Here is a 26,152-nt window from a genome sequence, read left to right on the forward strand (position 1 = left end):
GCTTGCTCACAGATCATATATCAAAAATATACTTGTGTACAGAAGAACTTCAGTAACACTCTAGTGAGCTTAGCTGCAGTATCAGAGTTGGCTAATTAAGCCGTAAGCCACCCCCATTCACAGAAGCATGCTGATTCTAGCAAAGGGAAGCAATTAATCAGCTGCAAAGACAGATAGCCATACACAAGCTAATAGGGTACTGCTCTTGTGATACGAAGCAGAGTAATGTCTGGCCTGTGTTAGCAAAAATCCTTTTGATTACTGAAATGTTCTATTTACAGAAGAAATAGCATGATCTTTTATTGCACTGAATGGTATAGTTGCTTTAATAAAAATGGTTACCTTTCCAACAAATCTTGCCTTGTTTATATCTTTAGGCCATTGTGGCTACAACATTGCTGCTACTTCAATGAGTCATTATGAGTTGTGCGATTTATTGATAAAGACATTTTTAAGGTAACTCCTTATCAACAGAAAACTTAACCGCCTAAATTAGTTGAGCCCTCGCTTCAATGGTAGTTCTGCAATGCAGCCATACTTTGAGCTGGGCAGCCAGCATCAAAGGAAGAGCAGACCTCACAACTGCACTGCAAATCTAGCGAAGCCTCACGGAAGTGCAACAAAAACCCACTGTACCAGACCCATCCCTTAAGCTCTGAATTCAGCTGCAAAAGCAGCCAGCGCTTGATGAGTCAGAGGAATGCAAAACCTAACCGCTTTCTTGCCTTGCAATTACAACCTAGTTAATTGTGTACAACTGTGCAAAGGAAGAGAGTGAGGAAATTCCTTTCTTGACCCTTCCAGCAATTGACTTGTGCCCTGGAGCATGAGATTTGATTACTCATGTAACTTATTTTCCCCAGGCAGTTTCTTCTTGATAGCTCTTGTGTGACAATTTAAGAAAGTTTCAGGCCAAGTCACAAGAACACTCCTCTGGCTGAACCCCAGCTTACCTTGGTTTTTTTTGTTTGATATACCTCTCTACTGTGTGCTGCATTAACAGATTTTTAGATTTTAACTTGGATGACCAGTGTAATTATTGGGCATGATTTTTCCATGACAATGGTACTGATTAATAAAAATCATGCTCCAGGTTGCCTTTATTTTGCAGAGATTCCCAACAAGCCTTTAAAAGTTTCTTTCAGTACCTAGAATCCAGCCTGCTGCACTGCCTCAAAATGTCTTTGAGGAATTCACAACAGCAGAATCACCACTTGCTTTGAAGTTTCACCAGAAGTTCTGTTATTATTTTCAAACTATAAACAAATATGTAGTTTTATTCTGCAATGGCAAGCAACAGCTGGGTTTCTTCACTGAGACAGTAATTCAGAATGCCACGTTTGTTCGGAAAGAGTGCAATTGAATAATCCATTGGTGTATTGGTGACGCCGGTTCAAGAAACAGAGGCTCAGTCTCAAGCACAGCTGCTGAGATCTATGTTACTCCTCATCAACCACTCTAACGCAAACCTCTCGTTGGATCTTTTTCAGAAGGGGGAGAGGTGCAGGGAACGAAGAGGTTTCACCTGGATCATTTCCTCGATCTGGTTTTCACAAGTAACTGCATCAGCCCACCAAAGGTCACAAACTATAGATTAGGAACCCAAATGAATAATTAAGACCGGAAAAGGAAGAAACCAGACCAGTTTTGTCGCTAAATAAAAGACTGGGTGTAACTTATCTCAACTGATTTTGTCAGGCTGGGTATTGTCTCCATTCCTGCAGGTAGCATAAAGCCTGAACCAACTCCCAGCTGTGGGCTCTGGCTCATTTGACAGAAATGCAGTCATGTCCACACCTGATGTGGATAAAGCCTGTAAAGGTGAGGGACCAGGTAACACGGAGGTTGTGGTTGTGGGTGCCTGCTCAGAGGGGAATTTGGTTCTGAAGCGATCTGTCCGTCCCTGTTCCAGAAGCATGGCAGTGAAGTATTTTATTACCCTTTTCAATCCTCCTGATTAAAGCATACTTTTTGCAAACATTCCAACATTTGATTTCTACTTATATGAATTACCATGGCAACTACACTTTTATTGGGCATGCTTGCATACTCAGGGGCGGAGGATTTTAAAAGCCTCTATGATATGCAGTACAGTTGATGTAGCTGTGCAACTGCCATGAAAGCAGTTAAAGCTAGCTAGGTGGACTGTTGAACCCATCTACAACTTGTAGCTCTTCAGCAAGTTTCCATACCCTTTTTCCTGACTTTCTTTAATAGTAGTATTGTTGCTTTTGTTCCAACAAGAGTTTTCAGCTCTTCCGTTTTTGGAGTTTCGCTTGTTTGCTAATTTTTAAGTATTTCCTACTCGTAAAATGTCCAAGAGAGTATTTTTTTGTTTTAAATTGCCAGACTGTTGCCTGTTAGACATTCCAACTTATCAAGTTATTTTAGGGCCCCAGCTATGGCTGGTTTTGAGTACCTCTTGTTATTTTAGAAATAAGCTTTATCCCTTTTCTCTCCTTTGCTGCTAAGAAACAGATGACACTGACGTGGATAAAATTTTCCCAGCGTATATGTATGAGGAGAAACACATGCTCTGCCTGACCCAGCTTTGCTGCCGCCTCACCTACTGTGTAGGAACTAGCTAAAGGAACATTTCAGCCGTCATATCGAAAGTCCTTCAGAGCAACAATTTAACCACAAGTGCAAAGTTACTCCTTTCCATACTATTAGGCATCATTTCCCCTAGGGAAATTTTTGCAGACTATTACTTACAGTTTTCCCACTTAAAAGGAAAAGGAAGATCACGTGAGATAAAGGGAAGGCTGACTGCTTTTGACTCTGGCTGTGGCAGGGTTGAAAGTCATCCTTGCCTCTTCCAGCTGTGAGCATGTCCTTAGCTCTGCATTCATTACATGTAAATGCCTTTATTTTTTAACTGCGTGTACTCCATCTTGCTTGTTCAGTGAACAAAACAGAAGAGCCAGGTTCAACACTAGCAGTACATGAAGCATTCGGACATTTGTGGAAGCATCGCAGAACAAGAGCTCATCTAGGTTCTGGCCTATTAATTAGTCTCAAAAGTTTGTCTTTTTCTATGTAAACTACAGTAGACAGGACAGCCAAGGCCATTTCTATTTTTTTTTTAATATTGCCTGGTACTGTGGGTGTTACTATACAGATTCCAGATTTTAATGAGTAATTACAAAGTTTATATTGTGGTAAAGTAACGGTTTTAGCCAAGTAAAATATCCCCTGGAATACGCAGGGCAGGAACCGGATCCGAACGCAGCCCGTTTCCCCACGGCGGGTGGGCACAGTCGGCGATGGCGGTAGCGGTTTACACCTGCAGAGCGTGAGCTTCGACTCGTCCTGCAGGATCCCTGCGCAGCAGGGACACGCCGAGATCCCCGAATTTCCTCTTTGGGAAACAAGCGGCGAAAAGTAGAGTGACGAGGCCACACAGCACGAAACAAGATCGCTACATAGGGCTACTCTGGCTGGCTGCCCTGAGCACAGTCCTGCAGGCTGGCTCCCATCTCTCATCGCCGGAGTTTTCCTTACCAAGCTGACACCATACGTGTGCGCCGAAAGCGAAGCTTCGTTACACACCCTGGGCTGCCAGCACCCTCTGATCCCGGGGGTGGGATGACACCTCCCCAGAGGCTCTTTGTCATTTTTGTTTTCCCAGGTAACAGCTGCAACCCAGCGGTTAGCCTCACTGCCTCTGTCCCTGACCTCTGATGGGGTCCGGATCAGCACCCCCAGCCCCTCGCCGAACACGGGGCAGGCGAGACACGCCTGGCTGAGCCGGTGTTGGTTCGGACGGTTGCTTTGGTCTGAAAGCCCTGCCAGCAAGGCCTGGCTGGGGTCACCGTCCCACTCCCCGCTTTGGGACAGGGAAACGCTGGTGGTGGCAGCTGCCACCTGTGTGCATCCTTCGCTGATGCACGGGGGCTGGACGGGGGTCTTCGGGGGGCCCTGTGTGTGTATACACACAGATATACAAATATATACAGATATATACAGATATATCTGTGTGTATACATGCATACGTGCACACGCGTATTTTTTCCAGGTAAGACTAAATTTCAGGAAGGCTTCTGGCAGGCGGCAGCAGGGTGTGACCCCCGGGCTGGGGCGGGCGCCAGAGCCGCCCCATTAGGGCACGGAGGCAGCCGGGCTCCCTCCGGGGCTGGGAGGGCGAAAGGCGGAGGGCAACCCCCCCCCGCCTCCCCCCCGCCTTCCACACGGCTCCCCCGGGGAGGACGACGAGGAAGAGGAGGAAGGCGGGCGCAGGTAAACGGCACCCCCAGCCCCAGGCCAGGAAAACCGGGCGGGCGCCCTCCCAGAGCCGCGCTGTTTGCTCAGCTGCTCCCGCGGGCAGGAGATCGCCTCCCCATCACCCTGATGCTGCTGCAGCGCCCGCGGCGGCCCCTCCGCCGGCTGCTCCCCGGGGCGGCCCCGCCGCCCCCGCCCCGCTCTGTGGGTACCTCTGCGCGCGTTTCCCCGTGTTCGCTCCCCCCCCCCCCCCCGGTTCCCGCTGCCCTTCGGCCGCCCCGCTCCCGCGACCCCGGCCTGGGGGAGCGAACCATTCCGCCCGCGGGGGTGCCCCGCGCCCCAGCCCCGCCGGGGGGGTGGGCGCGCCCCTGCGCGGGGCGGCGCTGGCGGGCGCGCGGGGGGCGGCTCCCGGCGGCGGCGGCGCTGGCGGCGGCGGGCGGGCGGGATGCGCGGGGGGCAGCGGCGGCGGGAGGAGGCGGAGGAGGCGGCGGCGGCGGCGGTGAGTGCGGGGCCGGGGGAAGCGCCGTCCCGCGGGGTGGGTGTCGCGCTCCCGGGGCGCGGCGGCGCAGCCCTGCGGGGATGGGGAGGGGGGTCCCTGCCGGGCGCGCAGAGCCCGGGCTGACGCCGGCTCGGCTGCTCGCAGCTGTCCCCGGTTCTTGGAGACTTTTAGGGGAGTTTGTGCCAACCCCCCCCGCCCCGCTCCCCGGCGCCCTCCCCCAGCCCCCCTCTCGCCGCCGCCCGGCTCGGCAGAGACCCCGCAGCTAAAGGGGACGGGGCTCCCCCGCGTCCCTCTCGGCGCCGGTCGCCTCTCCCTCTTTGTCCGGGGTGTTTCCCCCGGTGCTGGCGGGCGCTGCCGCGTCCCCGCCGGCGAACAAAGCCTCTGCCCCGGCCGGCGGCGGGGGCGCCGTCCCCGCGCGTCCGTGGGCCGAGGAGCCGAGGGAGGAACCGCGGGGCTCGGCTCGGGTTTCCATCGTCACTAATCTACCTGGTGGAGGGGAAGACGTGGGACAGGGCTCTTTGTCCGCGCGTCTTTGTTAGGCTGGTGGCTTTTAAAGCCTCCCGCGGCTGTGCGGAGGCTGCCGTGCCCGGCGGAGATGGGTTTCTCCCGGGGCTGAGCGGGCGATGGACGCCGCCCCGGCATCGCCGAGTCCAGCAGCAGGGATCCGGCATTGCGGCCGCTCGGCTGGCGGAAAGCAAGGGGTTTGGGCTCGGTCTCCCCCGGCAGATTCAGAGCTCGTGACGCACCCCCGGGTGTACCAGCCGGGGTGCCCGCAGCCGCCGGCTCGGTGGCGGGACCCGCGTGGGGAGCGGAGCCTCCTCGGGGAGGGACGGGCTGGGAGCCAGCGGTCCCCGCTCCTTCTCCTCCTGCCCCAGAGCTGCCGCAGGAATTTCCCCCCGTGCCGAAGTGTAAATAGACTGGCTGTGCTTACATAAAGGCTCGGGAGAGGGGGCTTTCTGCTCCTGCCACGGAGTGCTTGTGTGATCTTAAACACATGGCTTTTGTCGGCAGTTCCCCTTCCCCCGATGCCCATCTCGGCGAGGTGTCCTCTCTGCGCACCCTGGCGCGGTGTGTGCGCGATCCTCCGCGCCGGCCGCCCCGGGGCAGCCTCCTGGACGTGGTGCCCGTCAGAACATGGTGCATGTTTCATCTTTGTGCCCCACATTCCCCCTGTTTTGGGGGAAGAGGGGGGCGAGAGAGGCGGTTTTGCAAGTTCCCACATTTGGTGAAACTTCTCAATTTTTCCTTTCTCTGTATTCTCCCGGATAAGGTCCCCAAAGATAAGGTGTTAACATGGGGAAAGGAAGAGAGGGCGGCGGGGGTAAGGCACGGGAGTGCCAAATGGAATCGCAGAGGATGAGGGTGGTCTTGCTTTCCCACCACAGAAGGAAGCGATGTAGGAGAGCAAGGAGGTGAAGCAGTCAGAAGATGGAAGAGCGTCTACCTTTGCTGGCAAGGGGAGGGGTAGGCTGAACTAAGAGGGTAACGGAGAAGGAGATGCTCTTAGGGCAGTCAAATAGTAACACCGTATCATTTCCAGAGCCAGTAGTACCATTTTTGTTCATTTTACACGGTTCCTTTTCCACGCCAGAAATTTATTTCCTTTCCATTTTGACAAATGCTAAATTGACTCTTTTGTGTGTCCGTGTCTTTAGTGAGGGAATGGAACTGTTTGGCAGCCACCAGGACAGGAAGAGTAGTCATTTTTTCCATTTTTTCCATATCAGTTACTGTTTATGCTTATCAGATACAGTTAGCAACCAGCTTCTTGAAAGTATGCAGAGAGACCAGTTGACCATTGTTGGGAAGGAACACAATCTGTCAGGAAAAATTTGGGGTATTTTGTTTTTAGATAGGAAGGAGAGGATGGGTGTGGTAAAGACTGCAGGTCCACCTTGAGGCTGGAGTTGGATCAGAAGGGCTGTGAAGGGATTTGGATGGGAACATCTTATTTATCCTTTCCACTTGAAGATCCAGAGAAAAGCTGAAATAATGAAAGTGGGTGGGGGGAAGTGGTGGTGATTGTTTATCAAGGATTTCATGCTGCGTTCACTGCACGTGGTGTGTATTCTCTCTGTTTTCATTTGTTCAAACAAACAGTTAATTCTGATCTGTAGTAACTGCCAGTATAGCAAACAGTGCTTCCCATTGAATTAACTAAACAGCTGTAAGATGATGCCCTGTTTCGGTTGTTCAGAGCAGATGCTGTTCATTTAGGTTTTGTTTTAGACGGGTGGGGCACATCCAAGATGCCACAGAAATCCAAGGGGAGTTTTCTCTCCTGTAGAAGTTCCTCCAGAAACTGTGATATAGGTGTGAACTCCATAAATGTGACCAGGCTTGTTTTTTTCTTACTCAAATCTCATGCAGGTGGGATCAGTTTTTAAGTGAACCATTTTACTTAACTTCCTTAATTATGTTAAGTGGTGTAACTGCAGGTATAGTACCTGTATTCCTCGCTTGAGGGAACACAGTGCTGGGACTTGCAGATAAATGCTGCCCTGTATTTGTGCAGGCAGACCCATGGCTTAGTAGCACAACAGCTACGGCGGATGCCACTTGAGCTGTCACTGTCATGATGTGGTTTGCCAAGCAAGTGTGATGAGAAGCATTTAGTCTGGGGGCATGCTCGCTGCCCTGAGAGTGCTGGAAAATGAAGCAGCGTTAAAGACCCAGAGGGGACGTTTGGAAATATGGGGCAAGCATCTCTGGAAGGAGACGAAGAGGAATGGACGAATGAAATGAGAGAGACAGAAACTGTCAGAATAAGTGGGCACTGGAGGGAACTGATTAACGAAAGGAAGTGACAGGCACAAAGTGGCAGTGAAAGAAATCAGCACAGAGGAAAGCAGATCATGGGCAAAGATTGCCTGAGAGAGTGGGAAAATGCAGTAGATGGGGGAAAAAAATGGTAAGGACGTCCAAGAAGGCCAAAAAGAAGGAGAAAAAAAAAAGAAAAAGGGAGTAGATGATCTTTGAAGCCGTTCTGATTAGTTTTTCTAGCTGCTTAGATTTTCTGGGACTTACCTGCCTGCTGTGTATGGCAAGCTCTCATTGAATTTGTTAGGGGCATCCTAGAGGCAAGTTTATCATGTCAGGTAGGGTGGGAAAGGAGAAACTTTTCTTTAGGGTCTTTCTGCTCTTGTACAGTGAGAATTTAGCTCCTGTACAGTATGAATTTGGATTTATAATTGTTTTTCACTCAGTGTTCTTCCTGAAATTTTAGATGGAGAAAGTCTGTATTTGCTGGGCTTCAGGAGTAAGAATTATATTGGTCTAGAATATTTATGTACATTTATTTCTACACCAGCTATCTTGTTTGTTTTGGGTTTTGTAAGTCTGCACAATGAGATACAAGCAATCACAGTCCACCAGTCACCAGCAGAGCTTTCTATTTGCCACATCTGTGTGAATTTTTTTAGTCTCGATTTGCAGATCTTCTGAGCACACTCAAATTTTCGGTAGGAAAGGAGTTAATGAAATAGTGTCAGAATAATACCAGGGAGCTCATTGTTACTGGCATGAGATGAATCAGTCACTGTGTCAGATAACTGACTCTTAAGCTTAACTACCAGAAAGGTACCAAGATAGAAAAGAGGAGTATGACTTGGGGTTGGTTTGTCCCCCTGCCAGCCCTGTTTTTCTACATGAAGAAGGGAGTTAATTGTTTTAACAGAAATCTCTTCTAATACGCCTCTACCTGTCCGTGGCTTTTGTTTGGGCAGAAAAGAATTAACTCTCCTTCTCACCTCAACTTATCTCAGTGAACTAGTCCAGATGAAACAGTGGTTTGTGTGACTGCAAAATAAGGAGGAGACAGTGACGTCTACTAAAATAATGTGGTTTGAGTAGGTGGTCTAATCTCTTGTCCTACCAAATGCATAGGAATGAGATTAGATTCATTGAAGTGTGTACTTCAATAGTTTCAATTTCAGGTAGCTATTACGGCACAAAAAGTTATAAAGCTTCAATGTTTTCACTGTCATTTTTATTTGGACACACTCAACAGTCGGTGTCTCTTATGTCAGTTATTTAAATCTCAACTTGTAGTCACCGAACTATAGAATTTACATGGTAATTAATATTTTCATTTTTGATGCGCATTTAAAATTGTCAGTTGTCATGACCTGATTAAAATGATTACATCCATCTACTGAAAAGAGCAATTGATTTGACAATGCCTACAACATCAGTCCTTATCAAGTAGGAGAGAATCATGCTTATACAATAGGACAGAATAATTAAAAATGCCCTATTTGGGTGCAAGGTTTGGAGTAGTTAGGGTAATTATTCCAGTAAAATAGATGTGGTTTATGAGGGGAGTAAAGTTATTTAGGGTGTTTTCTGTTGTTGTTGCATTGCCCTTTTTCTGCTCCTTCTCCAATATCCAACACGATAATTTCTCAGAGGAAGAGATAAGCCATAAAAGCAACTTCCTCCGCCACTCCCTTTTCCACATCGGAAACCTGCAGGATTACGAGGGAGTGACTTGGTCAAATCTGATTCACAGATACTTGATTTTTAATTTATTTAGTGTTGGAGAAGGTGCCACACTGTGAGCTTTGGGAACTAACCCACCCTATACCTGTAACCAGACGTTGTGCTCACTTGCACTATGGGGATTAATGTATTGCAGGACCTATATCATGAAAAGCCAGGGACTGAGCAGATTTCAGGGCTATGCTGGCAGGAAATTAGCTGTAGCTTAGAGTCTAGTATATTGTGTTGCGGAGGAGGAGGAGGAGGAAATGAAGAAGGATGTTCAAGGCGACCTTTAGATAACAGCCTTGCTGAGTTGCCCAGTTTTTGGCAGGATGGCTGTGCTCTCTCTTAAAGGTGTGTCCATTCACTAGTTTATGGGTACAGAATCTCCACCAAATTATGCAGGTGCCTTTCTGTGAAAGTAGGCTTTAAGGGGTTAAGAAAAGTTGGATTTACGCTTAAGTGTTTTTGGAGGTAAACTATAGATCCCGATGAGTTTTACTTTCCCATCAGTTTGAGCCTATCAAGGCTTGTTTGTAAGTAAGCAAAGTAAATTGGTGAAAGTAACAGGCTTGATTTAGTCAGGAGCAAGTGCTTTGTCTTCAGATTATGCAGGAAAAAGGTAAATCGGCTTGGTAATGGCGCAGTCCATTTATGCATGTAGATGTGCAATACCATCGAAAGGTTAAATCTCCGGGCACCGAAGCCATCAGCACTCATTCACCAAATTTTGTTCAGCATGTTAAAATTTAAGAGGCTTTCTTGTTTCCAAAACTGTGCGTGTTTTATTGGAACAGTTGAAACAGACCCTAATCATTTGAAGACCTTCTTGTTTCAGAGCAAATTAAACTAATGATATTGTGTGGATGGTGACAACAACGGGTTTTTGTCCTCACCCTCCATCACTTGGGGTTTCATGTTTTCTGTGGGTGGCTGTACACTGCTGGAGGAGTTTTTGAAGGGAAGTGTCAGAGACAGGAGAGGGGATGGGAGCTGCCAGGAACCGTCGCAAGAAACTGAAAATGAAGAAACAATGAAGAGTGGAAAAACCTTAAAGGAAAGATGACCAAATTTGAGAGCTTTGTTTAAAATGGGCTGTTTATTTTCAGTCAGAGGAGCACTTTAGCAATGCCTGAGGCCCTGCAGCCCACTTGGTTGGTAATGTAAGAGCAAAGTGGGTGCCTTAGCAGGCTCTGCTAAAGGGAGGTGGGTATCAGCCCCAACAGAAGGAAGGGGCGAGAAACTATGTGCTGAGAAAACGTCTCCCTAAATCTGTGGACTAAATGCTGGGTGGAGCTGTACCTCCAGCTTGGTTGAGCAGCGGTTGTAGGCTGCTATGCCAAGGGAAAGGAGTTTTTAGTGTAAAGCCACCCTGAGTTACAGTATCTTAAAACTGGAATCCTTTGTTTGACTCGCCGCCTGTTTGAGTCGTGAATCACTGTTTCTTCTGGTCGTTAGTGAAACAAAACTTAATTTGGCCTGGGCACTGTAGAGATGAAACATGATTGGTAATGCTGTATACATTCACTTCAGATGACTTTATAAATCCCAGATGAAATCATTCCAGCCAAGGCAGAGCACGGCACGTGCTCTGTAACGAGACTCAGCCTCACTGGTTGTTGGATGAGGCCCAGCATAACCCTCATCTGAAAGAATATGATTTCATGAGAGCAGACAAACTGAGGATTTTCAGCTGTTCATTTGCTTAGCTCATTAATTCATTAATTGTTTCTTGTTTATGCTCACTGTGGGGAGTTTTAGAAAGCTCTCCCCCCCGCCTCCCATCCAATTATTGCTAGGTGACGACTTCTCTGATCTCTCATCCTCTAAGAAGAGAGATGTGTAATGAGTTCTCAAACTTGAATTGAAACCATATAAATATTTAACCTTAAAAAAGACATTTTTCCTTTCGGCTATTAGCAAACTCAGGTATTCACCAAACTGAAGATTGAATTTTCAATTACATAGAAAGCCTTCTCTCTCAGCTCTTCTCTCCTTAACGTTTGTCACATTGATTAAGTGGTAGCCATCATCTTATGAGATAGAAAGGATGGGTTTTTTTGGTGATCTTACTGATGATTTTAGCCATAAAGCAGCACAGAAAATGCAGTTATACATTTTTCTTTCTTTTAAAGCAACCCTTTCTTCTGTCTTTTAATTCCGAGTTGTCCATATTTTAATTTTCTGTTCAATGATACACTTTTGTTATAGAACAGTGTGAAACGGTGAGAGTCACAAGTTTTCTGTGTCAAGTTGAACGTGTCCTAAAAAGTTAATTTTTGTTTCTTTTCTGGGGAGCTTTGGACTTGAAGTGCAGTATTTTTAATAGAGATTACAGAAACGATATGCCAAGATAGCAACGTTGCGGCCATTTTAACGGGATTTCTGTCCCAGTCCTTCACGTTTTGTAGGCAGGCCAGAGGCAGAGAGCCAGTTCTACAAGGGAGAACCACTGTTAACTCTTGCTGGCGTCAACTGCCTGTCAGCCGCAGCCCTGCCGGGGGGTCCGCAGGCAGCCCCCTGGCCTCACTGCTGGCAAGGAAGGTGCTGGGGATGCTACGCAGGTTTCGTGTTTGGAGGGTGCGAGTCAAGCTGGAAAGAATTGGGGAAGGAGTCTCTCCATCAGGTGGAGGACCCAGTGGAGTGAAAAGGACGGTAAATGTTTCATGTCAACAAAATAACCTGTTGAGCATGAAACTTGGGTTGAAAAGCGATGTGCTGACCAAGCTGTTTCCCACCATTTGCTCTGGAGGGCTTCAGTCCGGTGGTGCTGGAGAGGGCAGAGGTGGTGGGTGAGTCTCCCCAGGAGGTATGGTGTTCCAAGGGTCTCCTTCCTCACCCTGGCTCCTTGGAGAGCAGTAGACTGTGTGTTCTTGGAGGAGGCTGTCAGGGTTGAAGCTCACCTCTTGCTGTAGCGGGGGAGAGGTGCCCCATGTGGTGGAAACTCTCCCCTTAAGAGTGAGAAATTACCTCTGCAGAGAAAGAAAAAGCACTGTGAAGGGAGACCAGTGCAGGGGGATTCCTGGGGGAGCAGAGGGGAGGACAGACCCTGGCCCCCCATGGGAGAGCACCTTGGGGCGGGGAGCAGGTGATGGAGAAGCCAGAGGTCGTGGTGAAGGAGCCTCCCTCTTCAGGGATTAGCAGCCAGCTCCCTTCTCGCAGGGCTATCCTCCCAGGAGAATAATGTGAAAAAGCATGGCATGAAAGGTCTGTGCAGTGGGGACCTGAACTGTTGTGACAGTGATGACTGCGGTTAATTAAATAGGTGGCTGTCTCTAGACAGCCCCAGACATCTGTCTCTATTCTTCACTTGTTTTTTTTCTGCCGCGTTTCTATTTGCTTGTCCAGAGTTAAAGCCCAGAGGACCTACAGATGGTCACCATTAATTTTGTCACTTGATGCAATTTTTTTTTTAAAGCCTTTTTGTCGACTTTTTAAAAAACAGATGTGTGTATAGAAAAAAAAAAAATCTTTTAATAGAGCAACTCACTAGAGATCTTCTGTTTGGATTTAGATTTAATTTTAGTCTTTAGTGGCTGGGATTTAATATTGGTATTTCTTTTAAGCCAAGTCTCTCTTGTAGCCATATCATTTTTTTTTGTATTTTTTTAAATATAGACTTTAAAGAATCTCTTTACATTCCTAGTCTGGTTTCTTTGGAACCTCAGAAATCATTGCATGCCAAAACATTTTCTGTGTTTTGGATCTCATACCTGTTTTTGCATAGGTTTCTTTGTGATTGCAGGATGCTGGTGTTGCGTGGGCTGAAATTGGGCTATGTGCTTTCAAAAATAAAACCTTCAGCAGAGAAGTCCAACCTTGTTAATGATTTATTAGGGAAGCTACAGAATCACAGACAAAACTCAGGGGCTGTGACTAGTAACTGCCTGCACAGAGTCAGGATCATAGGTAATACCTGATTATCAAATCAATTTAAATGGACTTTTAAACTGATAAAACAACTGTAGACAGCTTTTTCCACAGTCTCTACATTAAACATGGAGTGCCCTTTCCAAATATCTTTTAACATATTTCTTTTTGAGTGGTCTCTGGAAATTTTACCATAAGAAAAGCCAATTTTGGTCTATATTATACACTTGAAAAATGTTCTCAGAATACACTTCTTAACACACATTTTTTTTCTTTTGTAACTTTATTTACAGGTCAAAATTTATCTGGTTCACTCAAATTAGTGTTGTATTAACCATCCTGTAGAAGACGAATATGATGCCAAACAGAAGTAACCTCTCGTCCTTTCAGAATGTTGGATCAGGTAATCAATTAATAAAAATGAAGTTTGTTTGTAAATGTACTGAGATCTTTCAGAACTTGTTATCGGTTTTGGTCCTTTAATTCTCCTGACACATGGATGAGATCAGCACTCTGTTCTTATTCCATGTCTAACTCCATTTACCACCCAAAATAAGGCCACAGCTGAACACACTGCAGACAGCCAACCCTCCCCCATCAGTTTAGTGCCTGGCTGGAATAGGTATCAGTGAACCCCAGCTGAACAGCTCGGGAAAGGAAGAAAAGGAATGAGGGGACAAAAAGGAAAATCAAAAAAAATGGAAGAATTTCCTTCTGTATAGCTCCAGGCAGCAAATACTTTGCTAAACAGAGGAGCCTTGTGCTGCATGCTGAAGGTTACCGAGTGAAAGCTGGGTCTGGCCTGGATGCAGGATGAGTTTGGGGCACGCCGTGTGCCAGAGCTCCCGGCCCCAGTCCCTATAGCTGCATGTGAAGGCAGTGTCAGCCAGGATGTGTAAAGCATCCTGGCATATTCATGAAGTCTCATCCCAAACATTACCCTAAAAATAAACAAAACAAACAAGATCTGGTTTGTGGGAAGCAGCTAGGGTTCAGCTAAACATGTGCTGTCCTCCAGTTGGGATTTAACCATATGGTTGCGGGCACTGTGGTGCTGGAACCAAAAACGCAGAAGAACTGGCATAAAATGTAGTAGAGAAAAGTTGAATCGGAGTGGCTACACGAAGGTATCGTGACCTTTTCTTACTGTATTCGTTTGGATTTCAAGTACAATGAACCCTTCATCGCTGTGGTGAACAGGCCTGAAAGTTTCCATGTGCTAACTTGTTTTTTGGCAAAAGCATCCAGTCTTTGTAGGATTAAATGTGCTCTACTGGTGTTGCAAGGGAGTAATAAACAATTATTAATGTCCCGTTAATGTGTCTGCTAAGCTATTTATATAGGAGCCAGTGGAATTTATGCAAAGACATTTGAACTTCAGCTGTGTTCGAGTTATGATTTGGACGGTACAATTTTGATATGAGAGTAGCTTTCAATTTTAAGGGAGATTTGGAAGAGGGAAGGAGAAAGAGAGACAAGGATGGAAATTGGGTTCCGTTCCACAATGGAAGGCAAAGTATACAAGGCATATACATTCTGCTTTATATCTGTGCTCTTAAATAGCTTTTACATCTTGTTCTTCGTCCTTATAACACCACTACTAATGTGATGAATGCTTGATCTTTTCCAGATGATTTTGTCTTGTCCTGACAAGAGTTCTGTTGAACACAGGTCACGTTCCTTCTTTTGTTCACTGGAACTTCATCATTGTGTTGATCAGAAGTTGTGAAAATAGCTAAAAAAGTAAAATGTCAAATTATAAGAAATTGCAGTTTCACTGTTCACCGCAGTGATGGTCTGATGGAGAGCTCTGTGAACTTGTTCAAAGGCAACCTAGGTAATTGTATCATAACAAACGTGTTAAAATTACAGCGAATAAAACCGCAGTCAGCATGAAGATATTAAATTCTGTGTAGTATTAAACCTGAGGCTTGGTTTTGAAGCTGCAACTTAAAGTTTTTGGCCACTACCAGAGCTTGTAATTAATACATGCTGAGCCAGGTCCACTATGCTCAAGCAGGTGCTTGATTTCTTTTGTTTGTTTTTGTTTCCCCCTCCCTGTAATGCTGACTCCTTCTATCTGCCGCCTATTTAATTACATTATTAGTGATGGTTACCTTTGTTCTTAAACTTATGGGTTTGTTCCTTAAGAATTGTGGAGAATGTGTTGTTACACACTTAGACTTAAGACAGTGTGAGTAGAGGAAGCCTGTGCAACAGAGGTCTACTGAATGATGACCTGGACAGTAATGAATTCCAGAGCTTTTTGCCTTGTTAGCCAGGAAAGTCCCAGAAACAAGGACCGGCTTAAAGAATGCATTGCCACCTTCTGCTAGATGCCTGAACCTTGTGATCCTCAATGAAACTGGATCATATCAGCTTTGGTAGTGGGTGGGAATCCAAGTTTTGTGTCTAGGGTGGTATAATTGTCTGAAGTGGAAGAGGATTAAAGTATTGCCTCCAGGGATTTTAAAGGCACTTTACACGTTTGGATGTTAGGTTTTCCTGCCGAGTGACAAACTGAGATTAGGTTTCTCATGAGATAGCTGAAGTCACAGGTGAAATGTGACTGAGCCAAGAGTAAATCCCAGATTTGACCATTATTCTCAGAAGCAACACTCACTGGCACTGCAGGAGCTGACACCAGAGTGTGCTTTATTAGTTCAAAGCACAGCCTAGCACATCCAAGGAGCTGCTGTAAATGTTAATGGTGCCATTTCTACATCAGCTGAGGTCTAAGTTCAAGCCTGCTGGGGATCCTGTTTATCTCCTGCAGTGACTGACACTGTCAGGAGCTGAATTCCTGTCTTTGCTTTCAGCAAAGTGAGACTCAGAACTGTAGGCTGGAGCTTGACACATTGTTGAACAATAACATGCACCACAGCAAAGGCTTTTTTGGTTGATGTCCTCTTCCAGAATATAAATTATAATTCTGAACAAGTGTTAGGACCTGGAACCTTAAACCTCAGCCAGTTTTTTTAGCGGTCATGTGTTTTTGTTGTTTTTTTGAACAGAGTCATGGAGCCTAGCCTTGTACTTCCTTAAGGCTGTCTTTTAACTGAAGTGCTTTTTGCAGATGTAGGTACAGCTTTGTATTTTAAGAGCACTGAGCAGAAACACCTTGAAAAATGGGCCTTGGTTTTGTACTTTTCCGTGAAGCTTTGTACAACAATCCACAGAGTAAGCAGAAAGGTGACAAACTCCTACTGAGCTTTGAGTTGAGCTCATTAGTGTATTGGGGCTTGGATGCACTAGCTGCACAGGTTAAAAGAAGAGGTGGTCCAGAGCAGCATCTTATGTACTGTACCCTGAGCCCTGGGAGACCTGCGTTCAGTTCTTCACTCTGCTGTCTGCTTCACATCGACTTCCAGCACCTCAGCTCCTCAGCTGTAAACCATCAGGACAGTAATGCTTCCTTACTTCATGGCCATTTTAGGAGGCTCAGGATTATAAGGGCTGAGCCACAGGCTCCTGCAATGGATAGGACACCAAAGAAAGAGTCTGCCCTCCTTCCAACTGTGTGGCTGATTTGTAGTGCAAATTTGATGATGTCGCTTTACCCCTTCTTTTTTCAGTCTCTATCTTTTGCAAAAACAGAGATGGGAAGGTTGTGCATCCCCTCCTTTGCTTAACGATCTGAGACACATTTATTACAAGCACAGTAATTCTTACAAAAAGTGTTCTTTTCAAGCTAATGTGCAGACTTGCACATGCAAGAGGCTACTTACTTGCTAAAGAGTTTCTTTTCTTGTTTTCTCTTCCTTACAGATTCCAGTAAGATTATGGCAGAGTACAGCCACACACAAACCCAGATGGAATTACAAAATGCTAGTTTGGGAAAGGGTTCTGTGGCGAATTCCCTTGAAAATGGTCTCCAGGATATTATGGAAAACCTCAACCCGAAGAAATATTCATCAAGTCTCAAATTTAAAACAAACGGGGACTATGCTGGCTCGTATTTAACCCTTTCACAACCTATGCCAGTTAAACCTAATTCTTCCTCCAGTGTTAAAAATACACACTCTATTACCAAAATTCAAGGAGGCAAGCAGTTCCCCTGTGAAAGCCCATATCTTCCAGATAAAAGCATGTCTGTAAAGCATTTGGGTTCTGTTTCGGGCACGTCTCCATCCCTCAGCGGGTACAGTTTAGGAAGGACAGACTTTGATATTCATGCTGGCAGAGAAAATGAAAGATCCCTTGGACACATAGATAAGTTTTACTACTCAAAGTACAGTCAGAAAAACAAATCGTACGACAATGTCTACTTCCCAGGAATGCTGGAGACGAAGAAGATCTCGGGCTCTCTTATGACTATGTGGAATGGAAGCTCTGGGAATGAGCTGATGCTTTCACCTGCTAGCAATTCAGGGGCGGCCAGCATGCCTTCTAGCCCAAAGCAAGGCAGGAGGATGAATATTGAAGACAGCCTGGCCCTTCACATAAAACCAGTTAAGCACAAGGATGTGATGATGGAGAGTCTGGGTTCACGGCCTAGGAAATACTCTGGTGGATCTCTAAGTCATATGGGAATGTACAGTCGTTCCCTACCCAGACTTTATAAATCAACAGAAAGCCAGCTGGTGCCATTAAGTTTGCCCCCCAGAAGCTCTCTGGGTAATACGAAAAGGAAAAAACTTGGAGAAAAAGATCTACCTCAGAATGCTTTCGATGCTGATAATTACCTGAATTTTTCTTCTTGCAGCTCAGGGGTTTCATCACATGCAAACTCTGTCTCTGGGAATAATCCCTACGTCAGTTCAACTCTTAGTGTTCCTGCAAGCCCTCGAATTGCTAAAAAAATGCTTTTAGCACCTTCTTCCCCATATCTTTCTGATGATTTCGATAGACTTGGACTCTCAGGGACAAGTCCCAGTAGTTCTTTCTCCCCAGTGGATTTTGACAGGTCATTCTCTGTCCGAAGAAACCTTTCCACCAGTTCTGTGGAACTTGACGATCCAGATCTGGAAAGTTACAGACAGACACCAAACTCACTGCAAACGTCCATGCGAGAGCGGAAGAACAGCATTAGCTCCATTTCAGGAAGAGAAGACCTCATGGACTATCACAGGAGGCAGAGGGAAGAGCGGCTTCGGGAGCAGGAGATGGAACGGCTGGTAATTTTTTCTCGTCCTCTGAGTTTTTCGTAGCAGTTAGCATTTGCAAAATGTCCATCCCAGGTCTAGCCATCAGGAGGGTACAGCAAAGCATAAGCTGCCGTGTTTTGAAATTCAGATGTTGCCTGCTTCAGATGCCTTTTTTATTATCGCAGTCCATGAAGCTAATGCTTAAATAGTGTGCTGCTGTAACAGCTTGGATAGACAGTACCATTCAGCCATCTTAAAAAAAATGTTGAAACCCACGTAAATGCATTCAGTCATCCTGTGGGCTCTGTTAAAATGTCTACGTACGTAAAACCCATGAATTACACTGCAGGGATCCAGCACTTTTTGGTTTAGATGATGGCACTGTTTTGTGGTAAGTGGGTAAAAAAAAAAAGAGACTCCACTATAAGCTGCTCAGCCATGTGTGCTGTGGAGTCAGGTAGACATCGGTGTGGGTTCAACATCCATTGTCAGAGCCTGCTCTGCTTGGTTGTGGTTTTTCCTTCTGAGTATTTTCATGAAAATACAGGCCTTCTTGCTTCTCCCCCTCCCAAAATGGAGAGTGGCAGAGGGGGACAGTTTCTCTCTTTGTCTCTAGTGAACATAAAGCAATGCATACTGCTTCAGATTAAACCTGGTAGTAAAATAGAACTTGTCTGTTATTGAAACAACTTTTGTGTAGGGGGAAAAAAAAAGGTTTTCAGAACACACAAAGATGATTGAGTTTCTTACTGAAACTGACCCTGAGAGGATGCTTCGTATTTCTTTGAAAAAAGTTTTGAGAGCGGCTGCAAGAGTCTCTGACCCTATTAACGTGTATTCGTATTGTACTGATCTTATCATCCACGTGGAAACCAAGGTCATTTAGATGGGCCAGTTTGTATTACTGAGTCTTAGATCTGAGACATTAACTTTACATTTGCTTTAATTCAGATCTTTATGGATTTGAGCAAAATGGGGATAGGATACTTTTAAACCTGTCTAGTTTGCACACAGACAGCCTGCAGGGGAGTTCACCTTCTTGGGCAGGCCGGGTGAAAAGCCGTGGGGAGGTGGGATGCGGGCGCGGTGGGATGCGGGCGCGGTGGGATGCGGGCGCAGGGGTGGCCGGCGCAGGGCCACCGCTCCCATTTTGAGCTACACCCGCGAGCAGGTTCAGCTGAAGGATTGTAACCTGTTCCGATAGTCTCCCTCCCGTCTCACCTATGTCCTTGGCACAAGTTGGTGACAAATGTGTTAATGAGGGCAGGAGCCTGCCTTTTCATCCCTAACCTGCTCAGCACTGTAGTCTAAGATGCTGTGAGTTTGTAAGGTGTGAAAATGCTCATCTTTGCCTGCTTAAAGCCAGGGCTGTAGAGTCGAGTCGTGAGCGTGAGGAGGCAGCAGGCACTGCCCCTCTCCCCTCTGGGAGACCACCCCTGCCCTACCTTGCTCCCTTTGCCCCCCAAACCTCTGCTGGTTCCCCTTGAAGCTGTGGCTTCTCGGGAGCAAGGAGCAGGCTCCCCAGGGTGAGGAGGGCCATGCGGAACTGGGAAGCATCAGCAGAAATGCTGGGGGGTTCCTTCTCTCTGTTCTTGCTGCCTTCTCCCTGCTGTTCCTCCACTCCTTTGAGAAATCTCCTCCCTTCTCCTTAGCCCTGGTGTTTTGTGCGTGCAAAGTGGTGTTTGCTGCTTATCAGAGGGTTTTCCAGACAGTCATGCTGTAAAACCTGAGATAATCAGTCATAAAAGTCAACGTAGCAGAGCATATTTATATTTCAGAGAGAACAGTTAGGTTTTCTTTGTGGTGAGGGATAGAAGATAGGTTGTTTCAGTATTCAGTAATGCTAAAAATTGTTCTAGTTTTATATTTGTATGTAATAACTACTTCCCTCCCTCCCCTGACCCCCCATTTTTTTTCTTGATGGCCAATACATCCTTCACATCCTGATTCTTTAAAAAAATAATTTGTCTACTGTTTTTCCATGCATGTTAAAGTTTTTGAAAAAAGATTATGTTTTATGTGTGCATATAATTTGAATATGAAGGAACTTCCTCCTGCTTGAGTTAATCTTCTGTGCAGGATCCTGCTCAATATTTTTTTTCCCCTTGTAAGAGCTACCCGGTGGAAGAGTTGAATATCAGGAGAGTGCCTCCTTCTAATGGTTTGAGAGTCTAAAAACCACAAATAGGTTTTTAGATCTCTGAGAAGAAGGAAAGTATTAAAAAAAAAATAAAACCTGCACATCAGCTGTTTGAATATTAGAGCCTGTCCTGTTCTGTTTTATTTTTGACCTTCTGTGTGGATCTAGTCATGGGCCTATCCAAACAGGATCTTTATATATCCAGCCTGAGCTTCCAAAGAGCAGGTTTGTCTGACCCTGTGTACCACGAGATGGCCAAAGGTTAGAGATCCAGGTCTGCTCAGGTCTCTCTCTTTTGCGGAGCGGGGGGGAAAAACCCAACTAAACAAGCACCCAAACTGTAACAAAACTGTGCTTTGGGTTTTCAGTGCTGAGTAAAAGTTCAGATTGAGTAGCTGGTAGGTAAATGGGAGGGGAAAGATAGTCCCTCTATGCACAAGTGTCAGACTCTTCCATAGTGTGTTTTCAGGGCAAGGTAGGCAGAGGAAAAATGTAGGACTACTCAGAGAACCTAATTAGAAACATAAGCCCAGATACAAAGGGGAGAGCATCTTTGTTTGCACCAGCTATCCTTCTGGCACAGAGCAGTTTTTGAGGTGGTGTATTCACTTCTGGATTATTATTTTTTTTTAAGTAAAATCTATGTACATGTTGTAATCTGACCTAGTATCTGCCCTTGCTCTCTTCTATTTACTTTTGTGTTTTTCTTTTCCATATAAATTATTCTATGAGTTTTATTTGTGCTTAGTTTGCTTTTTGAGTGACAGAGACTCCTTGGGAAGTTTGCATTTTGAGCTGCTGCTACGACCTTCATATGAAATCAAATGATCTGCTGTCATTGCCCAAAGAAATAAACAGAGAAAAAAAAATGGTATAAGTAGTGAAAATACGCATTGCAGGATTTTTTTTGAGAATGATTTAAATGTCTGTGTTTTAATTTGTTCCTGTGCACCAAACAGAAAAGACATGTATGTACTTGTGTAGGATTTGGTGTTTTTCCCCTCTCTCTTTCTTTTGCTTTGCCTTTTAAGGCTGGGTTCACTCAGACTAGCTGAAGACTGGTGCCACTTCTGTTTTGCCAGTCTGTTCCTCTGTGATTTGAGGAGTGTGAGGAACCAGAGTTCCTGTTGCTGCCATCGCTGGGGCTGGTGGGCTCTGGGAATGGGTGGGATGGTACGAGGTTGCTCCTGGAGCCTGTGCAGGCTTCAGGCTGGTGGGTCTCAATCTGCTTCTGCTTCGTCTCCAGCCCAGCTGACCAGACATTGCATCTTGGCGTAGGGGTGTTTATACAAGCTTTAGACAAGTAGAAGTCAGAGTTAGCTACTGCTGAAGCTAGCCCAGGAGCCTCATGAACAAGGAAAATAAAATATCACTGTGATCAAAGAATATTCATTGAGATTCAGTTAGCTATTGATTTTTTTTTTTTTAAGAGGAAATCTCACTCTTTTTTTCCCCTCTCTGAGATAAAAGCCCGACTGTGTTAGCTGCTGGAATATGAAAGGCAGTCTTTCTCTTCAGCCTGTGGGGAGGTTGGGGGTGGAACAGCACAGGCAATATAGTCAGATAGATATTAAGGCCATCTGTTTTGTTTGATACCCGCTCATTTGAGTAACACTGAACTTGTTTTTTCTACTGCTGGTTTTTAGGCAGTACAATGTATTACCTCTAGGTGGTGGTAGGAACTTAAAAATTACATGTGCACTATCTGTGTGGTACCTTCCATAGTCCAGCCGCCTGGACAGATCTGTGAACATAGGCTTGTTAATGAAGTTTTTTCTAGGTGCAGGAATTGTGCTGGGAGAGATCGCAGTTACAGGACTGATGCCCAAACGAACAGTAATAAAATCCAAGGAGCTTATTCCAAAGTCAGCCTTTTCGCAGCCAGAAGAGCATTGGCTTTCATTAAGTTTATTCAGCAAGTAGGAAATAGTATAGAATATACCTGTGCCTGGTTTCCATTGATGCATTACAATTTAGTAAGATGTGCTCATGTGAGGGGAAAATGAAATGAAAATATTTTTGAATTTTCAAGGTGGTACTGCTTTAAAATTATGGTTAATAGAGCTTATGTAAATCTCCCATACAGCTTGGAAAAACCTCATATACGTGTTTTATAAATTTATGTTGGCACCGTGTCTTTTTATAGACCCTTTAAACATAAAGTACTCAAGCTGTATATAAAAGTGTGACTTACCTCTCTCAGGAACCCCAGCCAAGTAGACAAAGGCTAGATCAAGGTAATTTTTCCCACCAGTGGTATTTGACAGTCTCTATAGTATTACAGAATAGCTACTTCACATCAGTTTAATTTAGTAAACTAACAGGTGCCATATAATAGGGTAAAAAACCCCACAGAATGTAACTGATACTGGTGACTCAGCAAAGTTTTAGGAACATTCAATTTTAAGTGCGTTTCAAAACATTTCTGTGGGATCTTTAATAATCCAAAGTGTGGATTACATACATTTAATTTTTGCAGCTATATGTTTTCTGCAAATGAATAGTATGGGCTGGGAAGAAATCCATTTCAGGAGACGTATTCTCACTTACAGAACTTAAGTACTGCACTTCAGGCTCCTGTCCTCAGTGTGATTTGAAAAGGAGCGTCTGCATAGGTGCTGTAGGGGCAAGGGGGCACTGGTCTGAACAACGCTGTTATTTTGGAAGCTGGTGGCATTTCATCGGGAGCCAAATACGTGCTTGCAGATACAGGAGCGATTTCTGCAGAAAGCTGTCTGCTGAGTTCCTCCCTGGACGTGGGCTCTACTCTGTGCCACTGATCTCTTCTGCTTTTACTGGTCCATTTTGTCGGTGCCAGTACTGGGAAGGTAAGGACGAGGCGTGCCAGCCTGGTCCCTGCACCCGGTCCTCTGCCCCGAGCTGTGCGGCCCCTCTGCCGGGTTTCTCCGCACAGGGGCCTCTGCTGCGAGAGGCTGCCTGCCCGTCAGCTGTGAGATGTGGGCGCTTTTGCTGAATTCTGTGCTGCTAGTGGGAACCTCAGAGATCTAACTATAGCAAAACAAGGACTGAAAATGAGAAAATAAATGAGGCTGGAGTGAGAAACTGGTGCAAAGTGGAGGGAAGGGGAAGAACAGTTGGCGAGCTGTTCTCAAACCCAGTTAAAATCTAGCTTTGAAATAAGCTTCTTGGTATCTGACAGGTAGGAAATCACCAGCTCCTTAGAAATGCAGGAAGGAAAGAGAAACCTTTCTCCTGCCTCTTGTCCGTGGGGTACTGAATGTATTTGTGAGGAAGTAAGTTTGAGGAGTTTCTGCTGCTCTTTCCCTGGTCTGTCTGCCTCTTTCCCCACCATCGTTTTTGACTAGCTGCTGCTCCAAGCTGTTGCTGGGAAGCTGGTTGCTTGTCTGCTGGTGAGGTTTTCAAAGAACAGCAGTGGAAAAGTGCTGTTCTTTGGTAGCTGAAAAGAGCAACAGCCTCTTCTTCAGGCAAAGGGAGCCCTGGCTACATGGGTGAGCCATAATTCTCATTAGTGTTGGTCACAAAGGATAGACTGCATATGTATTTTTAATGAAATCTGGGGTTATCCAGTTGCTAATGGCACTTATCTATAAAGCTTCTTGCTTGCCACAGCTGATTAACCAAGTCTTGCCTTGATATCTAGATAGAGCATCACCTCTAGACGTTTGTGAAATTCATATACGTGGCACGCAGCAGATGAACAAATCCAGGAATCACTGACATGATTGCTGTTAAACAAGTGGGAAGTATTATCTCTGCTGTTTTGGAATATTTTTCTTTACAATATGCCAAGGATGTCTCTTAATGCCATTATTAATCAGTAAGAGATGGGGAATTATTATCCCCTTATCCCACTCTTCTCCTTCAGCACCTAAATTTGCAGCTGTCCATAGGTGGTGTTTAGCTTTGGTAAAGCCAGGAGTGGTGAAACTGCTCAGGCAGAAAGTGCACAAGACCTGTACACCCCTTTTCATAGCAGGTGAGAGATCCGCAGAAAATACACGAGAGGTTTTAGTCTGTTAGGATATTTTATGGGGAAGTACCCTGAAAGGTTTACAAGGCTTGATTCAACACCCCTCCCTCCTGCCAGAGCCAATTTTAAACCAATTTCCTTCTTCTGACCTATCTTTTTTCCCCTCTGCTGTGTTCAGTGTCAAAATAACTTGTGTGCTATTTCTTGCAAAATTATTGACTGGATTTTCCATGTGCTACTGCTTTGCGCTTCTCATTGCAGGGGTGCTTTCCTAGCTTGCTGCTTGACTCAGAAATTTATGCTGGAGACAGTTAAATGCAGGTGTGCTGGAGCTGGAATGAGTTGGCTGAGATGAAATGATGAGAATAGGGCGTATAAAATAACCATAGAGCTTCCTGTCCGTAAGCCTCTCGGCACATGTCAAAATAGAAGTGAGAGATACCGGTATTGCAGTAATGTGTCTGAAAGTTCATCAGGAATTGTTTGAAGACTGGTAGAGGTTTTCCTGCAATTCTTCAGCTTTTTTTTTTTTGATCATCTAAGAGCTGGGGAAGAAAGGATCCCTTTTTTCCTTTTTTCTGACTGCTCAGCAAAGGGCAGGTTTGCAGTGAGAACCCCTTACCCGAGTGCTGAGGCCAGGATGAGCAGCGGCTGTGCTTTGAAATTTGCCATTTCCTATTATTATTGAAAGGATGGAGGCTTGACACAGTGCAACCTGATGCACCCTGCTGTTGCGGGGAAGGATGGAACTTCATGTGCTGGTGGCACGTTTCCCATCTGTAACCATTATGACAACTGTATGAAAGGGCCAGGCCTGGTGCCGTCACAACGGGGAGAGCTGCGTAATTACCGGCAATCCCAGCCAGCACTTGCACAGCGCTTTAGGAATTGGGTTGCATGGCCAGAAGACTTAGTAAGAGGGAGGATAGCAGCATTGGAGGGGTAAGGGAAGAGGCTTAGGGTCTGGCAGTGGTTGCCTGGAGGGAACAGGGCTTTGGGGAGTTACAATTATGTCGATCATTTGGGGTTGAAGGATGTCTGCAGAATCTGCTGGACCCATTTCGTGGAAAATAGAACCGTGCAAGTGCTGACCCACAGCTGCCCCGGGCTGCGTTATTTCAGCGGCTCGTCTCTGCCAGTGCTGTTACAGGAGACTTCGGAGGAAACCTGCAGCGGGAACCTGGGAATAAGCTACCTGAAGGCAAAAATTCTGTCACGCAGAGCTCTTTAGGTGGGGTAGTGCTTGGAAACAGATGGGTTCAGATGGGCTCTCCAGCTTGGAAATGCAGCTCTTAACTGTGGGTGATGCGGAGTGATGTGAGCGTGTAGCCCATACAACCGGGTAGTCTGTTGGTAGCTGTATAAAAAGCTGAGTGCTTGTAAACTGGTGTTAAATTTTCATAAAACTCCAGTGGCTTGCAGCAGGGAAAGGGCAGGCAGTGCATTGCTTGATCCTTGTTATCACTTGCTGTTGGGCATAGGGAGTGTTGGGACTGTCAGCAAGAGCTGCTTTGCAAATCCTCTTTGCAAATGTAATGCCGGGTAGAGCTTGGAAAGCTAGTATGTCTGCAGTGGTTCCTGGGGAAGGAAGCTGGTTTTGGTTTTTTGGCTTTCTTTTTAAATACTGCTAAAAATAAGAGGGATTTTCTAGAAATCAGAAACGAGATCATTAGTGCAGGTATAATGTCAAGCATGGAACTCTCACAGTGGTTCTTTTTCCAGCAGAATTTTCAATAGGCTTATGGTAAGCAATTTTTTATTTATATTATTTTTCTTCTTTAGCAAAAGAAACATGAAACTACATAAAATCATTACCTCTTAGAAATGGAAAGGTAAAAAGATTTCATCTGAAATAGAAGTTACAGGAAGCTATGCATACAATAAAATAAAAAAAAATATAG

General features: G+C 45.5%; 1 protein-coding gene across 7 annotated transcripts in view; it reads left to right on the forward strand.

Moving 5' to 3' along the window:
• Positions 1-26,152, forward strand: part of PHLDB2 (pleckstrin homology like domain family B member 2) — a 123,853-nt gene that overhangs the window by 50,352 nt on the left and 47,349 nt on the right. For all 7 annotated transcript variants that reach the window (XM_074856631.1, XM_074856669.1, XM_074856658.1 and 4 more), the window contains exons 2-3: positions 13,366-13,475; positions 16,841-18,189. In XM_074856631.1, the coding sequence (XP_074712732.1) occupies positions 13,427-13,475; positions 16,841-18,189 (1,398 nt within the window). In that variant the 5' untranslated portion in view covers positions 13,366-13,426. The remainder of the gene's footprint in view (positions 1-13,365; positions 13,476-16,840; positions 18,190-26,152) is intronic.

The sequence above is a fragment of the Strix uralensis genome, chromosome 2 (genome assembly GCF_047716275.1).
Source record: "Strix uralensis isolate ZFMK-TIS-50842 chromosome 2, bStrUra1, whole genome shotgun sequence".
NCBI classification, from domain to species: domain Eukaryota; kingdom Metazoa; phylum Chordata; class Aves; order Strigiformes; family Strigidae; genus Strix; species Strix uralensis.